General features: G+C 49.3%; 1 protein-coding gene across 1 annotated transcript in view; it reads right to left on the bottom strand.

Moving 5' to 3' along the window:
• The window catches only part of LOC119403618 (probable transaldolase), a 20,841-nt gene extending 10,776 nt beyond the window's left edge, over positions 1–10,065 (bottom strand). Inside the window, 1 exon segment of the mRNA XM_049418374.1 lies at positions 10,039–10,065. Within this exon segment, the coding sequence (XP_049274331.1) occupies positions 10,039–10,065 (27 nt within the window).
• Positions 10,066–16,697: the final 6,632 nt, after the last annotated feature.

Here is a 16,697-nt window from a genome sequence, read left to right as displayed (position 1 = left end):
ATACACACAAGCGCGAAGGAAATCAGTTTCAGCCTTGAAGAAGACAAGTCTACTTGTCGAAACGTCGGCTCGAGCACTCATCCCCTGTTTACGGATTTTTTTTTTTCATTTCCAGGTTCCAGTGATCTTACGTGAAGAGTCCAGCGTTGATTACCTCTAGAGCGCACAGATTCGTATTTCGTTTCCGATATGATATGTGAGTTCCGAGCGCTCCTTTGAGTTTTTGTATGCGTTAGAATGTTTCGCATGATATGAAGGTATGATATGTATCAATAAGGTTAGACTTCTACGATTCCAGGAAGAGACGTCAAACTGATTTTTCGAATAACTCCACTCGTAGAAGGCTAAGTTGGCTCTTCCAAGAACACAGCTTAGAGCAGAGTTTAGAACGCAGTTTAGAATGCAAATTATAGAATATGCGCCAAATTTATTAGGCTACATATTGTGGCAAGAATGCTGAACTGCCGTATTTGCAACGATCTAGTGTGAAATATTTTCGCTACATGTAGTGTTTAAATTTGGCGCTCGTTATAATCGGGCTCAAAAGCGGTAATCGGCATCAACCGACTTATTTTTTAATTTTTGTATGTATGATTACATGCGCGCTAAATTCGGGGCGCTCTAGAATAGTGCAGATATAGTATTTACTTTCATCACGAATGCTCCATTTTCTTTGCAGGTTTCTATCTTTGCTGGGGATGCATCTGCTTCATGAGTATACGTTCCCCATAACAAACTTTTACATGGTCGACAACACTCCTGACGACAACCCGCTGCGGCGGCCGTGACATTTGCCGTGGGAGTGCAATGATAGCGCTCAACTATTGGACAGACTACCAGAAGCACTTGTGCGATCCACGCAGGGGAAATGCATGATTTGGGGTTCGGCCGCCGACCATCATAAGGGCAAAATATTACGACTCATCGGGAAAGCCGAAGAGCAGCCTCCTCCTGGTCTCGGGTTTCTGGTCGCTCAGCCGACACGCCAATTACATGTTCGAAATCCTCATTGGTCTCTGCTGGGCACTGCCGTCGGGAGCTTCAAGCATAGTGCCCTACTTGTACGTCCTGTTCCTAGTGGTTTTACTATGGCACAGAAGTTACAGAGATGAAAAGAAATGCTCCCAAAAATATGGGAAATATTGGAATGAGTATTGCAGTATAGTGAAGTATCGAATTGTACCGGGAATATTTTAGCGTGTGCAAAATAAACGAAGTCACCGCACGATATCACATACATTACAAAGGCGAAAGCCTTAGATGCTTCATTAAACCAAAAGGTGGTCGTTGGCGTCGTCCAGAGCGGCGCAAACACAACACGAACGATGCAAAATGTTACGTGATCATTGATGGCGTCATAATGACGTCACATAACATGACGTCATCGCTTGGTCAAACGTCGGCCGATCCCAAAGGTAGTGCAACACTACGTGATGTGCTGAAAGCTTCAGGAGGGGTGGGGGGGGGGTGGGGGGAAGGATTCATACAATCGACTGAGAAGAAAAAAGAAGATGGCTGATCCCTCCGTCATAGGAATCGGTACTACACGAAAGTGAAACGTGTCGTCACAGAAAGAGTTTATTGTTTCTAGTGCATTGTTATATAAGAACTCGTACAGTGTCTACTGTTTGGCAAATATAGCACTGCTTGATGTGGTGGCACCTCACTCACGTTGACGCCTAGTGGCACATCTCCGTACCGACGACTAACGCCCGTGATCATAATTTAACCCTTATGGTACCTAAAGTTCTTAACATATACGTGGACACCGCATATGGTGAATCCCTCGCAAAGATGCCATCAACAAGCACATAATAAACACCGATACTCGATAGGCACGCCTTCAAAACGTCGTGAAATGCGAAGAGAAACGCTACGCGCGTCGTGTCTTCCCTCTAGCCTGGCCATTAATTCGCGCAGCGCCAGCGGGGAACACGGTGCAACAGCAAGGCGATCATCGGAGAGCTATTTTTCGACATGGATGGATGCTATCAGCGTGGCTTGGGCCACCTCACGGTGTGTTAAAGCATTGACGTAATTAAACTTGTATTGGAAACGCGCCGAATGGGACTGTCGTGAAAACGGCGCGTTTTTATACAGCCAAAGCTGTTGTGAGATCACAACAACGGCCGTTTTTGACGCCGTAGTTGTCCGCCGCCGCCGCCGGTGTCCGTAATCACTATCGCACGAAATAAGAAAAAGAAAACTAAATAAGAAAAAAAACATGGCTGATCCCTCCGCCATAGGAATCGGTATAACACGAAAGTGAAACGGGTCTTCACAGAAGTTGCGCTTATCGTGTAGTGATATATGAGAGCTTCTACAATGTCTATTGGTGTTTGGCAGCTATAGCACCGTTTGACGTCGATACACCCATGTTGACGTCTAGTGGCATGTCTCCATCGCGACGACTAACACCCATGATCATGATTAAACCGCTGTGGTAGCTGAAGTTGTGAACATATATTTGGAATCAGCGAATCTTGAATCGCGCGTAAAGATGACATCAACAAGCTCATAATCAACACTGGCACCCGATATGCACTTCTTCAAAACGTCGTCAATTAAGGACAGAAGCGGCACAGTGTGCGCTTACTAGTAATGGGCAGCCGACGCCTGTGCTCATGCATAACACACACTGCGCTTCAGCAACACGGGAGGTAGAGGTTCGTAGCCTGAGCCGCAAACGAGTGCGTCCCGCTGGCCCCTGTCTCGCAGGCGCTGCTCTCGCTCCACCAAGGCACGACATTCGCCCGTCGAAATTGCGTCCTTTTTGCAACGCGTATTGCAGCAGTTATGTTAGTCGGGGCTCTCGCAATCGAAGCAGCCAGCGGCGGAGAAACCCCGTTGGTGCACGTGGAACTTGCACTAATCCGATGACACGGCGCAGGCTAACACGAAGCGAAAGCAAGGCAAAGATAGCTTCCCTCGGCAACGCCAGCGCGGCAAGTGTCCCTCGCGGGTGTCGAGGCCATCGAGGCGCTTTAACCATGACCTCCGATATCACGCGCAATCTCGGAGTAAGCGCTAATAAATGTAGATCGTGACGCATTACCTCTTTTTACCTCTCACAGATGGCGGCACCGCCCCGCTCCGCACCGCCTACCTACATCGCCAAGAGCACCGTACGAGAGAGAATGTGTGAAAGATATAAGGCGCGTTAGTGGAGTGGCCGTCAACTGCCACGTTGGCATAGTCGGTTGAGCGTTGGGCGCTTACCGTCGCGGCTGCAACGACGTGGGTTCGATTCCCCAGCGATGGATCTTTTTCTTAGTTTTTCTTTCTCACCCGTTGGCGTCCATTTTATCAACGTCATAACCGTGACGGAAGTACTTGGTGGACCCCGGCATAAAACACTTTCGTGTTAAAAATATCCGGGATAAAACGAGGTTCGAACCTGGGCCCTCTGCGTGGGAACCCAGTATTCTACCTCAAAGCCATTCCGGTGCTTGAAACTGCGTTGCGAAGTGACCCTATACAGGCTTCATGTCGGGAAGGAACCACATTAACATATGTAATGCACTGTGATAGAAGAGTAAAATAACAACTGAGCGTCAGACAACGCGAATTCTGTAACCAGGCGTCACACAATGCGAATTGCGCAACGAGTGGGTTGTTGAATGTTTCCAACCCACTACAAAGGGCTCTGCCATAATTCTTCATCGTCATCGGCCACAGCATCAACAGAGTGCACATAATGCATTAGAGGTGTGTAGCGGGTACCACGGTTCTCCGCGGGATGACGAAAAATTTCATAGTGGCTGCTTCCTTACTTCACAAAAATTATGATGGTTTTATAGCGTAGTGGGTTCCTCGTATGTGCACTTCTATCGGTTGCCAAGCAAAACCATAAGGCTCCCGTGATACACTTCCTCAGGGTCTCAATAAAGTTAACTCCCCCTCTCTCTCTTTCTCACGTTAACGTATGTTATAAGGCGTGGTGGGAGAGTTAAATAACTACCGGGCGTCACACAATGCGAATCACGTAACTAGTGGGTCGTTTAAAGCTTCCGACCCATTACAAAGGGCTCAGCCACAATTCTTCATCGTCATCAACCGTCCCATCAACAAAGTGCACGTAATGCCTAACAGATGGTACCTCGCTTCTCCGCAGAATGACGAATAATGTCGTGGTGGGTGCTTCCCAATTTCGCAAAGATTGTAATTTGTGGCGTGGTGGGTACGCTGCTGGTGTACTTGTACTAGTAGCCACAAGAGAGTTTGCAACGGGCTCTAGAAATGCCGCTCTTACAGCTTTCACTGTGACTGCTGCGCTTTCCGCGCAGGCCTGGCGCTTTTTTTTTCGAGCCTGGTGGCACAAATATCACCGCCCCGTTATAAAGGGGACGCTCATAGCATCCATCCATCAATCCAAGAGCACTGTGAGAGGAAAGTGTGAAGCGTAAAAGGCGCGTTCATGTGGCCTTCGTAATGGGTGTGATGGTAGCTCACTGGGCTAAACGCCCGCAAGCCATCGTCGCGGACCGAGAGGTCATGGGTTCGACTCCCGTCAACGGAATTTTTTCTTAAAGTTTTTTCCTTGCCATCTCATGGCGCTCATTTTGCTGACGCACTTCCGTGACGGAAGTACGTCATGAAAGTCTTGATGGACCCCGCATAAAACACTTTCGCGTTAAAAGAAGATGGCTCCTGCCTTCTAGTCGTCTCAGGTGAATTCTTAAGGAATCGTGTGACACGTTTCAAGTGTAGCTAAGTGTTATTTGTGCTAACCACAGTCCATGTTGGGAGGCGCTCATCTTAGCCCTCACACTTAAAGGGGCCCTGCAACACTTTTTAAGCGCAGTCAGAAAACGCTGCCGATCGATAGTCGAGGCTCCTGAAAAAACGCGAGGCAAATATTAAAGTGCAGCATGCGGCCTGGAATTTACGAATAACCCTAATAGTCAGCTAGAAGTCGTTCCCTCTCCTCTGTACAAATCACGCCATATACCAAAATTACTGCGCTATGTACCCAAGGTCCACGGCCATTGGCTGATTTGAGCATCGTCACGTGCATAGTTACAATAACCTCCGCGGGCTACCGCCACGTGCCCAAGCGCGAGCGCTGCTGATCACACTGAAAGTAAGCCGCGTGTTCGAAAAAAAAATGAAAAGTAAGTGTGCAAGGTAATGCACAGTTTCAGAATTTTGTACAAAGCCTTTGAGACAAAAAGCAGACCTATTATTGCTCTCTGCGTAGTGTTTATTATATTATAAGGCTTTAAGCTTGTGAATCGCTACAGCAGCGCAAGTATATACAGTCACCCCTGCCCACGGCATGTTGCATGGGTCAGCGAAGTGACGTAGGCGACAGTTCTCATTGACTCACTGAAGTCAAAAGTAAATTTTCCAACTTCTATAATCATAATTGTTGGGGCTTTGGGTCCCGAAACTACGATGATGTCACGGGGCGTCGCGACGTCGACGAAGACTGTTCCAGATGAAACTTTATTTGGCCGAACATGTGGCCGGGAAATGAAAACAAACTACAGCAATACACGCTTTATACTGATAGCGACGAACAGAGCGTCGGCCGCCGATAAAATGCTGTGCGGTAAGGCGCGTCGGCATTTATACATGCAGCATCGAACATTCGAGCCTTGTCGCTGGTGGCCACGTTACTTCGAGAATAATCTCAACTCTTCGCGTTTGCGCGCTCAAGCCTATAAGAATTTTCTAAGATAATATGGAAAGTTCCCACACATTACGGCGCGTCTTGCGCAAGACGGCGGCTACGCGTGCAATGGAATAAAAATGACTCGTTCACGTTGAACTCGTGGCTGTCATAGGGCCGGTGTGTCTGTCAAGCGTTTCATGTGGTGGACGCTAAGCAGCAACTTCTTTGCATATAAAATGATATGCTCAGCTTGCACTACTTGTGCAAGGCGGGAGCCATCGGAGGAGGTTGTGATCACCTACGTTCTTCCAGCTTTTTACGTGGCTCGTCTACTAAATCTGCTTCGGAGTGAAGACCACGTCAGTCCGGTCTCAATTGTGATGGTATTAATTAGCTAGTTCTTCATTAACATGATAATGAAGAGGTCTGTCTCAACTGGCAGTGCTTTAATTACTGCGACATTATTTTCCAGGTTTTATTGGCAAGATTATCATTAGCACTGGGCTAATTAGCCTAATCCTAATCAGCACTATCCTAAGCAGCATGGCCTTAGAAAGGTTCTAATTAACCTAATTTTAATTAGCACACCTCTAAATAGGGTAGTTTTAATTACAGTGGCCCTAATTAGCTAGGTCGTAGCTTTACACGGCTTTATTACCATGGGCTCATTAAAACGTGGATTAATTAGCTCGGTCCTACCATGACATGGCTTAACTAGCTTGGTCATAGCACGTCCTGACATAATTAGCTAAGTATACCGTCCAGCCATATATACTCCGTTTCACAACCTGTTGGCAGCGTGTGGAAGGTACGGGCGCTCTCTGCCAATCATGACAGAGCGCACTTCATAAGTGTGTTCCTACGCGGATGTCGCGTCCGTTAATTCGACCGGTGGACCCGTCTGTATGGTAGTAGGGGTACTATAATAACTATCTTTTAAGTTTTTGTAGCAGATGGCGCTTGGTACCTTTTTGATCTGTTTTGCTTATTTACGGACGGGACGACTAGCGTTGCAATGAAACTGGCCCGACCTTCTCTATTTATCGGCACCCGGTTCGTGTGAGTTCTTGGGGCGTTAGAGTTTTTTTTAATTGTTTATGCACCATGTATAGGAATATTTACTTCAGTCACTGAATCACTTAACGAACGAATGAACTTAGCGACTCTGGACCAAGGAGGTTAAACAAAAATCACAGCATATCCACGGAGTGAATGATGATGAGTGGGCGAAGCTGCGGTGAATCTTCCGTGAATTCTGCCCAGTACATCATCACCGACGTGAGATCGGGCGCGTTTATACTAAAGGTTCGATGAGTTATGACGACTTGCAGCTCACTTTAATTTTACATGTACGCTGTGAATTATCATTGTTTAGAAAACCATTGCTTTAGAAAACATCTGGCGTTTTTCGTTAAGCAGATGGCGTCTTTTCGTCCTGCTTTAGAAACATCTGGCGTTCTTTCGTTTTGCTTTTAGAAAACATCTGGCGTCTTTCGTTGGTTTATTTCATCAATCAACGGCGTTTTGAACAAAATTTTTATTGTTTAATCACGCACAGGGGAAATCTCACCAGGCACTACCTTGGAGGTAAACAATGGCTGCTAACGCGAATGAGAGACAGAAGAAGTCGGCTTTTAGCTAGCACTTACACTTCTACTTCTACTAACGTTTCCTACTGGAACATGCCAATGGCTGCTAATGGGGAATGAGCGACAGAAGAATTCGGCTTTTAGTTAACACGCACGCTACGAATTTTTTATTGTTCAACAACGCAGAGGAAAAATCTCCCACCGGCACCACCTTGGAGGTCAAGATCTGGTACTAGCGTTACGACTGGTTACGCACTACTACGACTACGAGGGACGAACGGGTGCCGCCTTAAGGAGCTTCGCCCCTAAAATTACACCACTTCCCGCTAAAGGGGAGCATGAGGCGATGCGAAGCCGGAGCACTTGCACGATCGCGTTCTTTGGGCATGCTACCGACCTCGCGTCGTGGAACCCGAAAAGGAACGCCTCGCGCGTCTTGTCTTCCCTCTAGCCTGGCCGTTAATTCTCACAGGGCGAGCGGGGAGCGCAGTCGGCAGGCGTGCGAGAGGGGGGCAGCGTAGGAGAGGAGAGAGAGGGGGAGGGGAAGGGCATGCGTTGGTGCTCATCGCGGCGTTGCGCAGGAGAGAATTTCGGCATGTCTAGCCCGCGTTTCAGAGGAAGAGTGGAAAGGGGGAGGGGAGAGGGAAGTGGAGAGGGGGTGTGGAGAGGGGGAGGGAGAGGGAAAGTGGGGAGAGGGGTGTGGAGAGGGTATGCGCATGCGAAGTAAGGGTGGTCACGCCGCACACCACCACCACCACCACCACCACCACCGGATTGAACTGCGCCATAAGATACTTCGCATCTAAAAAAGCCACACCTCCCCGAAGGGGATCGTGAGGAAATGCGAATGCATTTGGGTGCACCCGATGAATGTGCGATTAATTAATGAAGAGAGACGAGAGTGTGCACATAGAGGCGTAATGCTCGAGTTGCATTGTGTTACACTTCGTGCTAGTGATATCGTTGCCGCGAGAGATTCGGCTTCACCGACTTCCATCGCTATCAAGACACCAAAGCGCGCGCTCCCTGCGTGATATATATAGGTCCGAGCGCGGAGAGGAGGAGCGCCCGAGCTCTCTCTCCGCCGAGCGAGCGCCGCGATGCGAGCACCCTCACCGGGTACACTCCTCCTCTCCCTTACCCTCCGCTGCTCCGCGATACGAGCGCCATCACACGCCCGCGCGCTCCTCCTCCCCCTTACCCTCCGCCGCTCACCACCTGCTCCGGTTGCTAGGCGCGGCGCAGCTGTTGCTAGGGGCGAGGAGGAGCGCGCGCGGAGAGATAACACCTGTGCGCACGCCCATAGGGTTTCCTAAAATTAACTAGAGGGGACTCTGGCGCTGCGATCGTTCAGCTACCATGGGAATGATGGGTAGTACACAAATTTGCCTAGTCTTCGTGCTTGCGGCTTCAAACGTTCTTGTGGCTTTGTTTATTGCTGTGTTTTAGCGTTTGTTTCGGATAAAAGAATAGACCGTTGTGAACTTTGTGACCAGGTTTGATTTGGTGAGCCTAAAAAAGTTAAAGTGGTGAAGTGGAACTGCTGACTTTTGCTGAACTTTGTTTTGCGACAAAGCGGATGCAGCCGACGCGCAGCCAAACGGAGCCGAAAGAACGAAGTTTAGACAAATTTGTGTACTACCCATCATTCCCATGCTGGCTGAAGCGTCATGCGTTGCAGCTCCCATAGACACTAGCGCCAGAGTTCCCTCTAGTAAGTATTGTAGGAAACTCTATGCGCACGCCGGCCAGGGACGCAGGACAACCCCGGACTAAGAAATGCATTCGCATTTAAAATTGCTGGAGTGGCGACTATTGCGCAAGAGCGAAGCCATGCCCGCCACAAGATGGCGGCTGCGCCCGCCATCTTAGTAGGGGCATGATAACCCATCGGCGTTTGGCGAAGGAAAGCGAGCGTTTTCCTCGCACGCCAGACGAGTTTAATATGGCAACTTTTAGGGGTCAGATACTGCTCAAAGGGCGTCTTTGTGTTACTAGTTTTCGCAAATAAGCCTCAAAGTCATGACAAATTTTATTAGAGATCAATCGTAAATACTCCTCTCGAAGGGTTACTTTTGTCGGCAACAACGATCTTTTATTTTTTAATTAACGTAGTATTTACACTAACCGATCAAAGCCATTTTATCTCTAAGTGGGCACCACCAGAAACGCGCATGTTTCCGAGCTTTTTGGTGGGCAAAGCTGGCTTCACTTTTGCTGGCAAGGCGTTGCGAGAGCTTCCACTCCAGAACTTTTTTTAAACCACCTTACTATGGACAATGTGCGTCGCTTCTAGGAGAAGGGCGTTCCGAGAGCGTTTCTTGTACCTGAAGCCAAGCTTTTTCAGCATCCTCTGCATCGTCGTCGTGGACACGGTCGGTAGCGTCCCGTCTTCTTTGAAACGCTGCACCACTTTGGCGATAGTTGGAATTTCGTCTTTCTTAAAAAAGCCGTGCACCACTCTTCGCAAGTCGCTGAGGTCAAAATGGTCCAGCTTTTTTTTTCCCGATCACGGTCTTTCCCATAAGAACGCTTCTTCGGTGGTAGGACTTCGCCGGTGCCTTCCATCTCCCTTTTCTACCGATACAGCGTTCGCTCGCTCACCTGGTTCAGTTTCGCGGTCCTCTTGATAAGTGCATCTACACTTGCACTGTCCCAGCACTCGACGCGAAGCCCTTCAAAAACATTTAAAGCTATCTGCTTCGCCAGCATGGGAAAACGCGCACATTCGAAGGATGGCACGCTGGTCGCACAGCTTGAGAGGCATCTTGCACAGACACAACCAATTCGGGCGACGCCATGATTCCGAAAGGCGGCGCATCACCACCTTACCACAAGCCTCCGTAGAGATGCGTCCATGCGGGCTTTTTCTTTTAATTCCACTAATGATAAAAACACTCTGCACGCTTTGAAAAAGTGAATCCTAACAATATTTTCAATTTGTGTGGGTGTAGCTTGCGAAATAAAACAGGATTGCTAAAATATTTCAGGGACAATTTCCTGTGCCCCTAGAGCCCTGATTGGACGAGAGAGCTCTACCTTTGGCTGCACTGCCAACAGGGGCTTGTGAAACAGAGTATAGCTAATCATTGCGGCGCACGTGCTCGGGGAGCGAGCAGACGATAAATAAGAGGACGAGGATGGCGCGCGCCGGCCGTGCAACGCGATAGAATGTAGAGGCCGACCATGATGATTATGCACGTGGCCTCGGTGATTAGCTCTGGCCGCGGTGTCGTAAGGCGCTCGGCCTGAGCTAATCTCAGAGGTCACGGTGCTGATTATTCTAAATGATACGCAGTGCAGACATTAAACGCTTGAAAAGGAATTTAAACAGCGCGTAACTAAAAAAATTACACCATTTCCCGCTAAAGGGGACCATGAGGCGATGCGAAGCCGGAGCACTTGCACGATCGCGTTCCGTTGGCGTTCTTTCGGCATGCTACCGACCTCGCGTCGTGGAACGCGAAGAGGAACGCTACGCGCGTCTTGTCTTCCCTTAGCCTGGCCGTTATTTCTCACAGGGCGAGCGGGCAACGCGGTCGACAGGCGTGCGAGAGGGGGGCAGCGTAGGAGAGGAGAGAGAGGGGGAAGGGACGCGCATGCGCTGGTGCTCATCACGGCGTTGCGCAGGAGAGCATTTCGGCATGTCTAGCCCGCGTTTCAGAGGAAGAGTGGAAAGTGGGAGGGGAGGGGAGAAAGTGGAGAGGGGATGTGGAGAGGGTGAGGGGAGAGGGTGAGGGGAGAGGGTATGCGCATGCGCAGTAAGGGCGGTCACGCCGCACACCACCACCACCACCACCGGATTGAACTCCGCCATAAGATACTTCGCATCTAAAAACATGGCTGATCCCTCTGTCATAGGAATCGGTATTACACGAAAGTGAATGGTGCCGTCACAGAAGTAGTTGATTGTTTCTAGTGCATTGTTATATGAGAGCTTGCACAATGTCTACTGTTGTTTGGCAGTTAATGCACCGCTTCATGTGGACGCACCCACGTTGACGCCTAGTGGCACATCTCCGTACCGACGACTAACGCCCATGATCATGACTTAACCCTTGTGGTAGCTGAAATTCTTAAAATATGTATGGACTCCACGTATGGTGAATCTCGTGCACAGATGGCATCAACAAGCACATAATAAACACTGATACTCGATATGCACTCCTTCAAAGCGTCGTGAAACGCGAAGAGAAACGCTTCGCGCGTCGTGTCTTCGCTCTAGTCTGGCCGTCAATTTTCACAGGGCGAGCGGGGAACGCGGCGCGACAGCCAGGCGAGCGTCGGAGAGCTATTTTTCGGTATGGATGGATACTATCAGCGAGGCTGGGGCTAAAGCCACCACCTCGCGGTGTGTTAAAGCGTTGACGAAATTACACTTCTATTGGAAACGCGCCGAATGGGACGCTCGTAGCAACTGCGCGTTTTTTTTTGTATTTTTTGAGCCTGGTGGCACACGTGTCACCGCCCCGTTATAAACGGGACGCTCATAGCATCCATCCATCCATCCATTCATCCATCTATCCAAGGGCACTGTGAGAGGAAAGTGTGAAAGATAAAAGGTGCGTTCATGCAACCTCCGTTATGTGTTTGGCGGTAGCTCAGTGAGCCAAACGCCCGCCAGCCATCGTCGCGAACCGAGATGTCATGGGTTCGACTCCTCATAAGGGAACTTTTTCTTATAGTTTTTTTTTCCTTGCTATCTGATGGCGTTCATTTTGCTGACGTATTTCCATTTCCGTCGCGGAAATACGTCACGCAAGCCTTGGCGGACCCCGGCATAAAACACTTTCGTGTTAAAAAATATTCTTAGTAAAAGCTTCTGACACATTTCTTGCAGGGGTGCACTTCTGCACTTAGTGGAACGACAAAAAAATGAAAGAAGATGACTCTGGTTTGAATGCACCACCCAACTTTGCCGACCGTTCTTGACGTGACGCCGCGTTTCATCGTAACCAATGGAACGCAGCGCGCGCTGAGGGATGGATTTGACCTTTCCGTACTGTTAGCCCGTTCAAAAGGGGGTGTCGCCAGAGCTCGAAAGATTCCGAGTTTCGCCAAACACGGGCCATCCTGCATAGCACGCCAGGTCAATATCTACTGCAACAAACAAAGGAAAAGGGTGGTGACATCCCTTTATCTCTCCCTTGACCACGGCGGCCAATCAGAGCGTAAGTACTCGTAGGCCACTGCCCACCGGGCAGCGCCTAAACGGAAAACGAACATATTACGAAAAACAACGGTTTTCCTTCTTTCTTATCAACACGTGGTCACGCACAGTGTCAGGCACCGACGCCACATGTGAGGAATTTATTGCTCACACATTCCGCGCTTCAGCGGCATGGTCGGCCAGTAAAGGGCCGTCGCCACCAACTTAGCGCACACTAGGCCACTGTGGTTTCGCCTCTGCATCCTGTTCCCGTTGCTGGCCGATGTCATCAAACGACGCCGCCTGCTTTCAGACCTACGAATTGTGGTCTGTCTTCTGACCGGAAGCGGCGCCTTCCGGGAGTTCAAAAACAAGAGCGCGGTGGCCTGGCCCAGTCCTCACACCAGAGGGCAGGCAGCGCTTAACTTCCCGCGTGGCACCATCGCAGCCGACGCAACTGCCCGCAATGCACTCAAAAACAGCGGGAGGTGTACACCGCAGTTCCCCGCTCCAAAATCCGACTCCTCTGGGCATTCCTCGACCTCGCGGTTCGCGCCTTGGTGCAAAACCGTGCTAGCCCTGAGCACTCAACACACACAAAAAGAAATTACACCATCTCCCGCTAAAGGGGACCATGAGGCGATGCGAAGCCGGAGCACTTGCACGATCGCGTTTCGTTGGCGTTCGTGGGGCATGCTACCGACCTCGCGTCGTGGAACACGAAGAGTAACGCTACGCGTGGCGCGTCTTCCTTCTAGCCTGGCCGTTAATTCTCACAGGGTGAGCGGGGAACGCGGTCCACAGGAGCGCGAGAGGGGGAGAGCGTAGGAGAGGAGAGAGAGAGCCCTGGCGCGCATGCCCTGGCGCTCATCGCGGTGTTGCGCAGGACAGAATGAGGCGCGCGAGAGGGGGAGAGGAAAGGGGGAGAGAGGGGCGGGTATTGGAGTGGGGGAGAGGGTGTGTGGAGAGGTAAGCGCATGCGCAGTAAGGGTGGTCACGCCGCACACTACCACCACCACCGGATTGAACTCCCCCATAAGATGCTTCGCATCTAAAAAAGCTCAGCGGCCGTCGTCGGTGAGCGAAAGAGACACTGCCCTCTCCTCAGACAACGTAAACACGTCGGAATCCTTAGGGCGCACAGCCATATGTGGCCTTACACGCCCCTCCTAAAGAGTATACTGGGCTCTAAACGTGCTCACCTATACTACATATTAGCCAAAGGCCGCTGTATCATTACGTCAGGGTGGTTTGATACCGTACGAACGGTTTTTACCGCCCCCAGTAAATTGGCCAAAGTATGCGCAATGATGCACAAGAAAAGTGGTGTGCGTGCAAAAAACGCCACGCCAAAGCTTTCACTGATGGTACATCTAGTCTAGTGTAGCTTATGAAATACCCTTGATCTGCGGAAGCGTTGACAATTCTGTCCATTTTTTCGTTTTTCAGTATATATCTTTTAGCCGCTGCATCTGAATTGTTTCCGCGCGACCATTTCGTGATCATGTTGGAAAGAAAGATAGCCCTAAGGGGGCGTGTCGTTGATATGAGGATCACGATGAGGGCGTAACCAGAGCGCGTGATCATGCGATTTATGTTGCAAAGTTGGCATTCCGCGCGCTTTGGCATTCCGTAATAAGGTTCGACTGGAGACTTACAAAGAGGGCTGAACTTAAATTGAGGACGACGCAGCGAGCGATGGCAAAGAAAATGATCGGTGTCACCTTAAGAGACAGAAAGAGAGCAGAGTGGGTCAGCGAACAAACGGAGGTTAAGGATATCATAGTTGAAATCAAGAAGAAGAAATGGATATAGGCCGGGCACGTAGCACGTCGGCAGGATAACCGGTGGTCATTAAGGGCAACTGACTGGATTCCAAGAGATGGGAAACGCGTGAGGGGGAGACAGAAAATTAGGTGGGTAGATGAGATTAAGACGTTTGTAGGAATAACGTGGCAGCAAAGAGCACAGGACCGGGTTGATTGGCGGAACATGGGAGAGGCCTTTGGCCTGCAGTGGGCGTAGACAGGCTGATGATGATGATGATGAATAAAGTTCGAAGTTCGCGCCTGTCCTGTATACATCTCTTCGTTGTCCGTGTTTTTTAGCGCAGCCATGCATTATGTTCCAAGTATATACCAACTAGCCCCAACGAAAGCGTTACTGCAAGTGGTCCAGTTTTTCTGAGAACCATTTGGCGAGGCTGGCGGAAAGTGTTCTGCAGGACATGAAAAAGGAGGCAATTGGCTTTGAGCTTGGTAGGGGCTCGGAGAAACTGCCTGTTGCCAGCATTACATACATTCACGGTGTGTCCCATTGTATATAGAAAGCGGGAGCAAGGTTTGGATGCACTGTCTCATTATCGGCTGGCAACCGATTAGGCAGCGTTTGCGCAGCTTTAGAGAGAAAGGTCGAAGGCGATGAAGGCAAGGGGGTTGTAAGGTCAACCACAGGGACAAGGAGATTGAATGCGCCACTGGTGGGGTGTGCGACATTCCACTTTCGTGCCGGAAGTGTCATGTTAGACAAACGGGGCGTTGTGGAAGTAAGCTTTTAGATCACAAAGCTTCGCTAAAGCGACGGCCGTGTTCTAACCGGTCTTTGCAATGTATACAGAATACGGCTGCGCACCCTAGTTTGCTGACACGACAGTGAAATCTAGGTTGAAAGATAGGGTAGCACGTGAAATTGAAGAAACATACTCATTAACAAAGCGGGTGATTTATGTGTCGCGAAACTCCCGGTCGAGTTACTTGCCGAAGAGTTACACTTTCTGGAAGAGCGTCATTGAATTAATCTTTGCCTGCTCATGACTCTTTAGCGCGTGTTAATCTAGCCAGACATATATATGTTAGCTGTTTATTAAATTCTAAGTTGAGAGGTTGCGCCGAGTGCGTGTTCCTTTCTCTTGTGTTATCGTTCTCTTGCGCCCAACCGTTCTCAGAAGTATATAAACAACTCGCCGCAACTCCTCCTTTTGCATCAGTATGTCCCTTTCACATCCTTGCATGTCAGTATGTCCTTTTCAAGAAAAAATAACAGTATCCTTATAAACGTCGCTTTTAGCATTTTTGATGTTGTTATTACAACTTCCCCCAATTTTATTGCACCTTTGAGGCTAACAAGCAGCCCAAAATGACGCGGCTCCATAGTGTACTCAGGCGCGTCCGCGGGAGCTAAGGCCAAAAAATTTGCAGTGGTTTAGCTCGGCTATGCCAGGATATACGTAGCGTTAGCAAAGGTTCAGCTGATTATAGACCTTATGCAAAATTGCTGCCATCAGTCGGAGCTTTGACGAAGCTACCATTTCGACGCCATGTTGGAGGCTTGTGTTGGTGGCTTGTGCTGTCACTGCTACAACTTCTTGCTTGCATCTGCTTTGATAGTAGGAAATCGGGGCATAAAAACGTCAGACGAGTGTGTAAAGGCCTGTACACGTTACCGGCATTTCCTAGTGATTACGTAGACAGTTATTACGTGTAAAGAACTGCCTCACAGCGAGAAGAAGGTACAAGTTTGTCACCGATTCACCTGTATAGGTGTGCCGCCGTTGAGAATGAAGCTTTGCGTTAGGTTATAAATTTGTCTGTGTTCAGTGTAGCGAATAAACCGCTGTTAACTATCGGTATATCATGCGTGCAGTGTAGGATGGTTAGGAAGATGCTTTAGCACGCGACACGGCTAGGCACAGCGATGACGGTAAGTGCTGTTGACCCATTTCAAAGCTTATTTCATAAGAGGCAGCCTACGTCGACCTGATGTAATGTGCACCTAATTTTAAATAAAATGCTGACCTCTTTTTTATTTTTGAAATAAAAGAAATATTTCGCTGCTGTAGTCACCGACGTATGTTATGTATAGAATTACCGCAGGATTATTATTTCCGTATCTCACGCGCGTGAAAACTGAACATCAAAAGTTTTCGTTGCTCCAAGAAGTAGGTGCCGATTAGCTGGTATTTTATTGAATATCCTTCCGGCATGTGCTCGTAAACAACACTATACGCCAAGAAAATTCGCGTTCAAATCGTTGCCTTCGGGGCTTACAGGCGCCTCTAAATTTCAACTCATTGCAGCAAGACAGTTTTGCGTCGCCGAGTGAACACTCGTGAAACCACCTCAGCGCGTAACCAACGGTAGCGCACTCACGGTCTAATGTAACAAATTTTCCGGAACAGCATTTTTTCAGTTTCATACCAGAAGTCCCGCACACTTGAAGCATCTGTTGCAGGAGCGTAGCCAAGGTGCTGGGGGGGGGGGGGGTTCAACCGTCCTCGAAAATTTTCTATTTCGCACACATACGAACGGACGCACGTACATCAACATTTTAGTTGAAACCCCCG

The sequence above is a fragment of the Rhipicephalus sanguineus genome, chromosome 8 (genome assembly GCF_013339695.2).
Source record: "Rhipicephalus sanguineus isolate Rsan-2018 chromosome 8, BIME_Rsan_1.4, whole genome shotgun sequence".
Lineage (NCBI taxonomy): Eukaryota > Metazoa > Arthropoda > Arachnida > Ixodida > Ixodidae > Rhipicephalus > Rhipicephalus sanguineus.
Note: the sequence above shows the minus strand (reverse complement) of the source record. Positions and strands in the feature narration are given on the sequence as shown.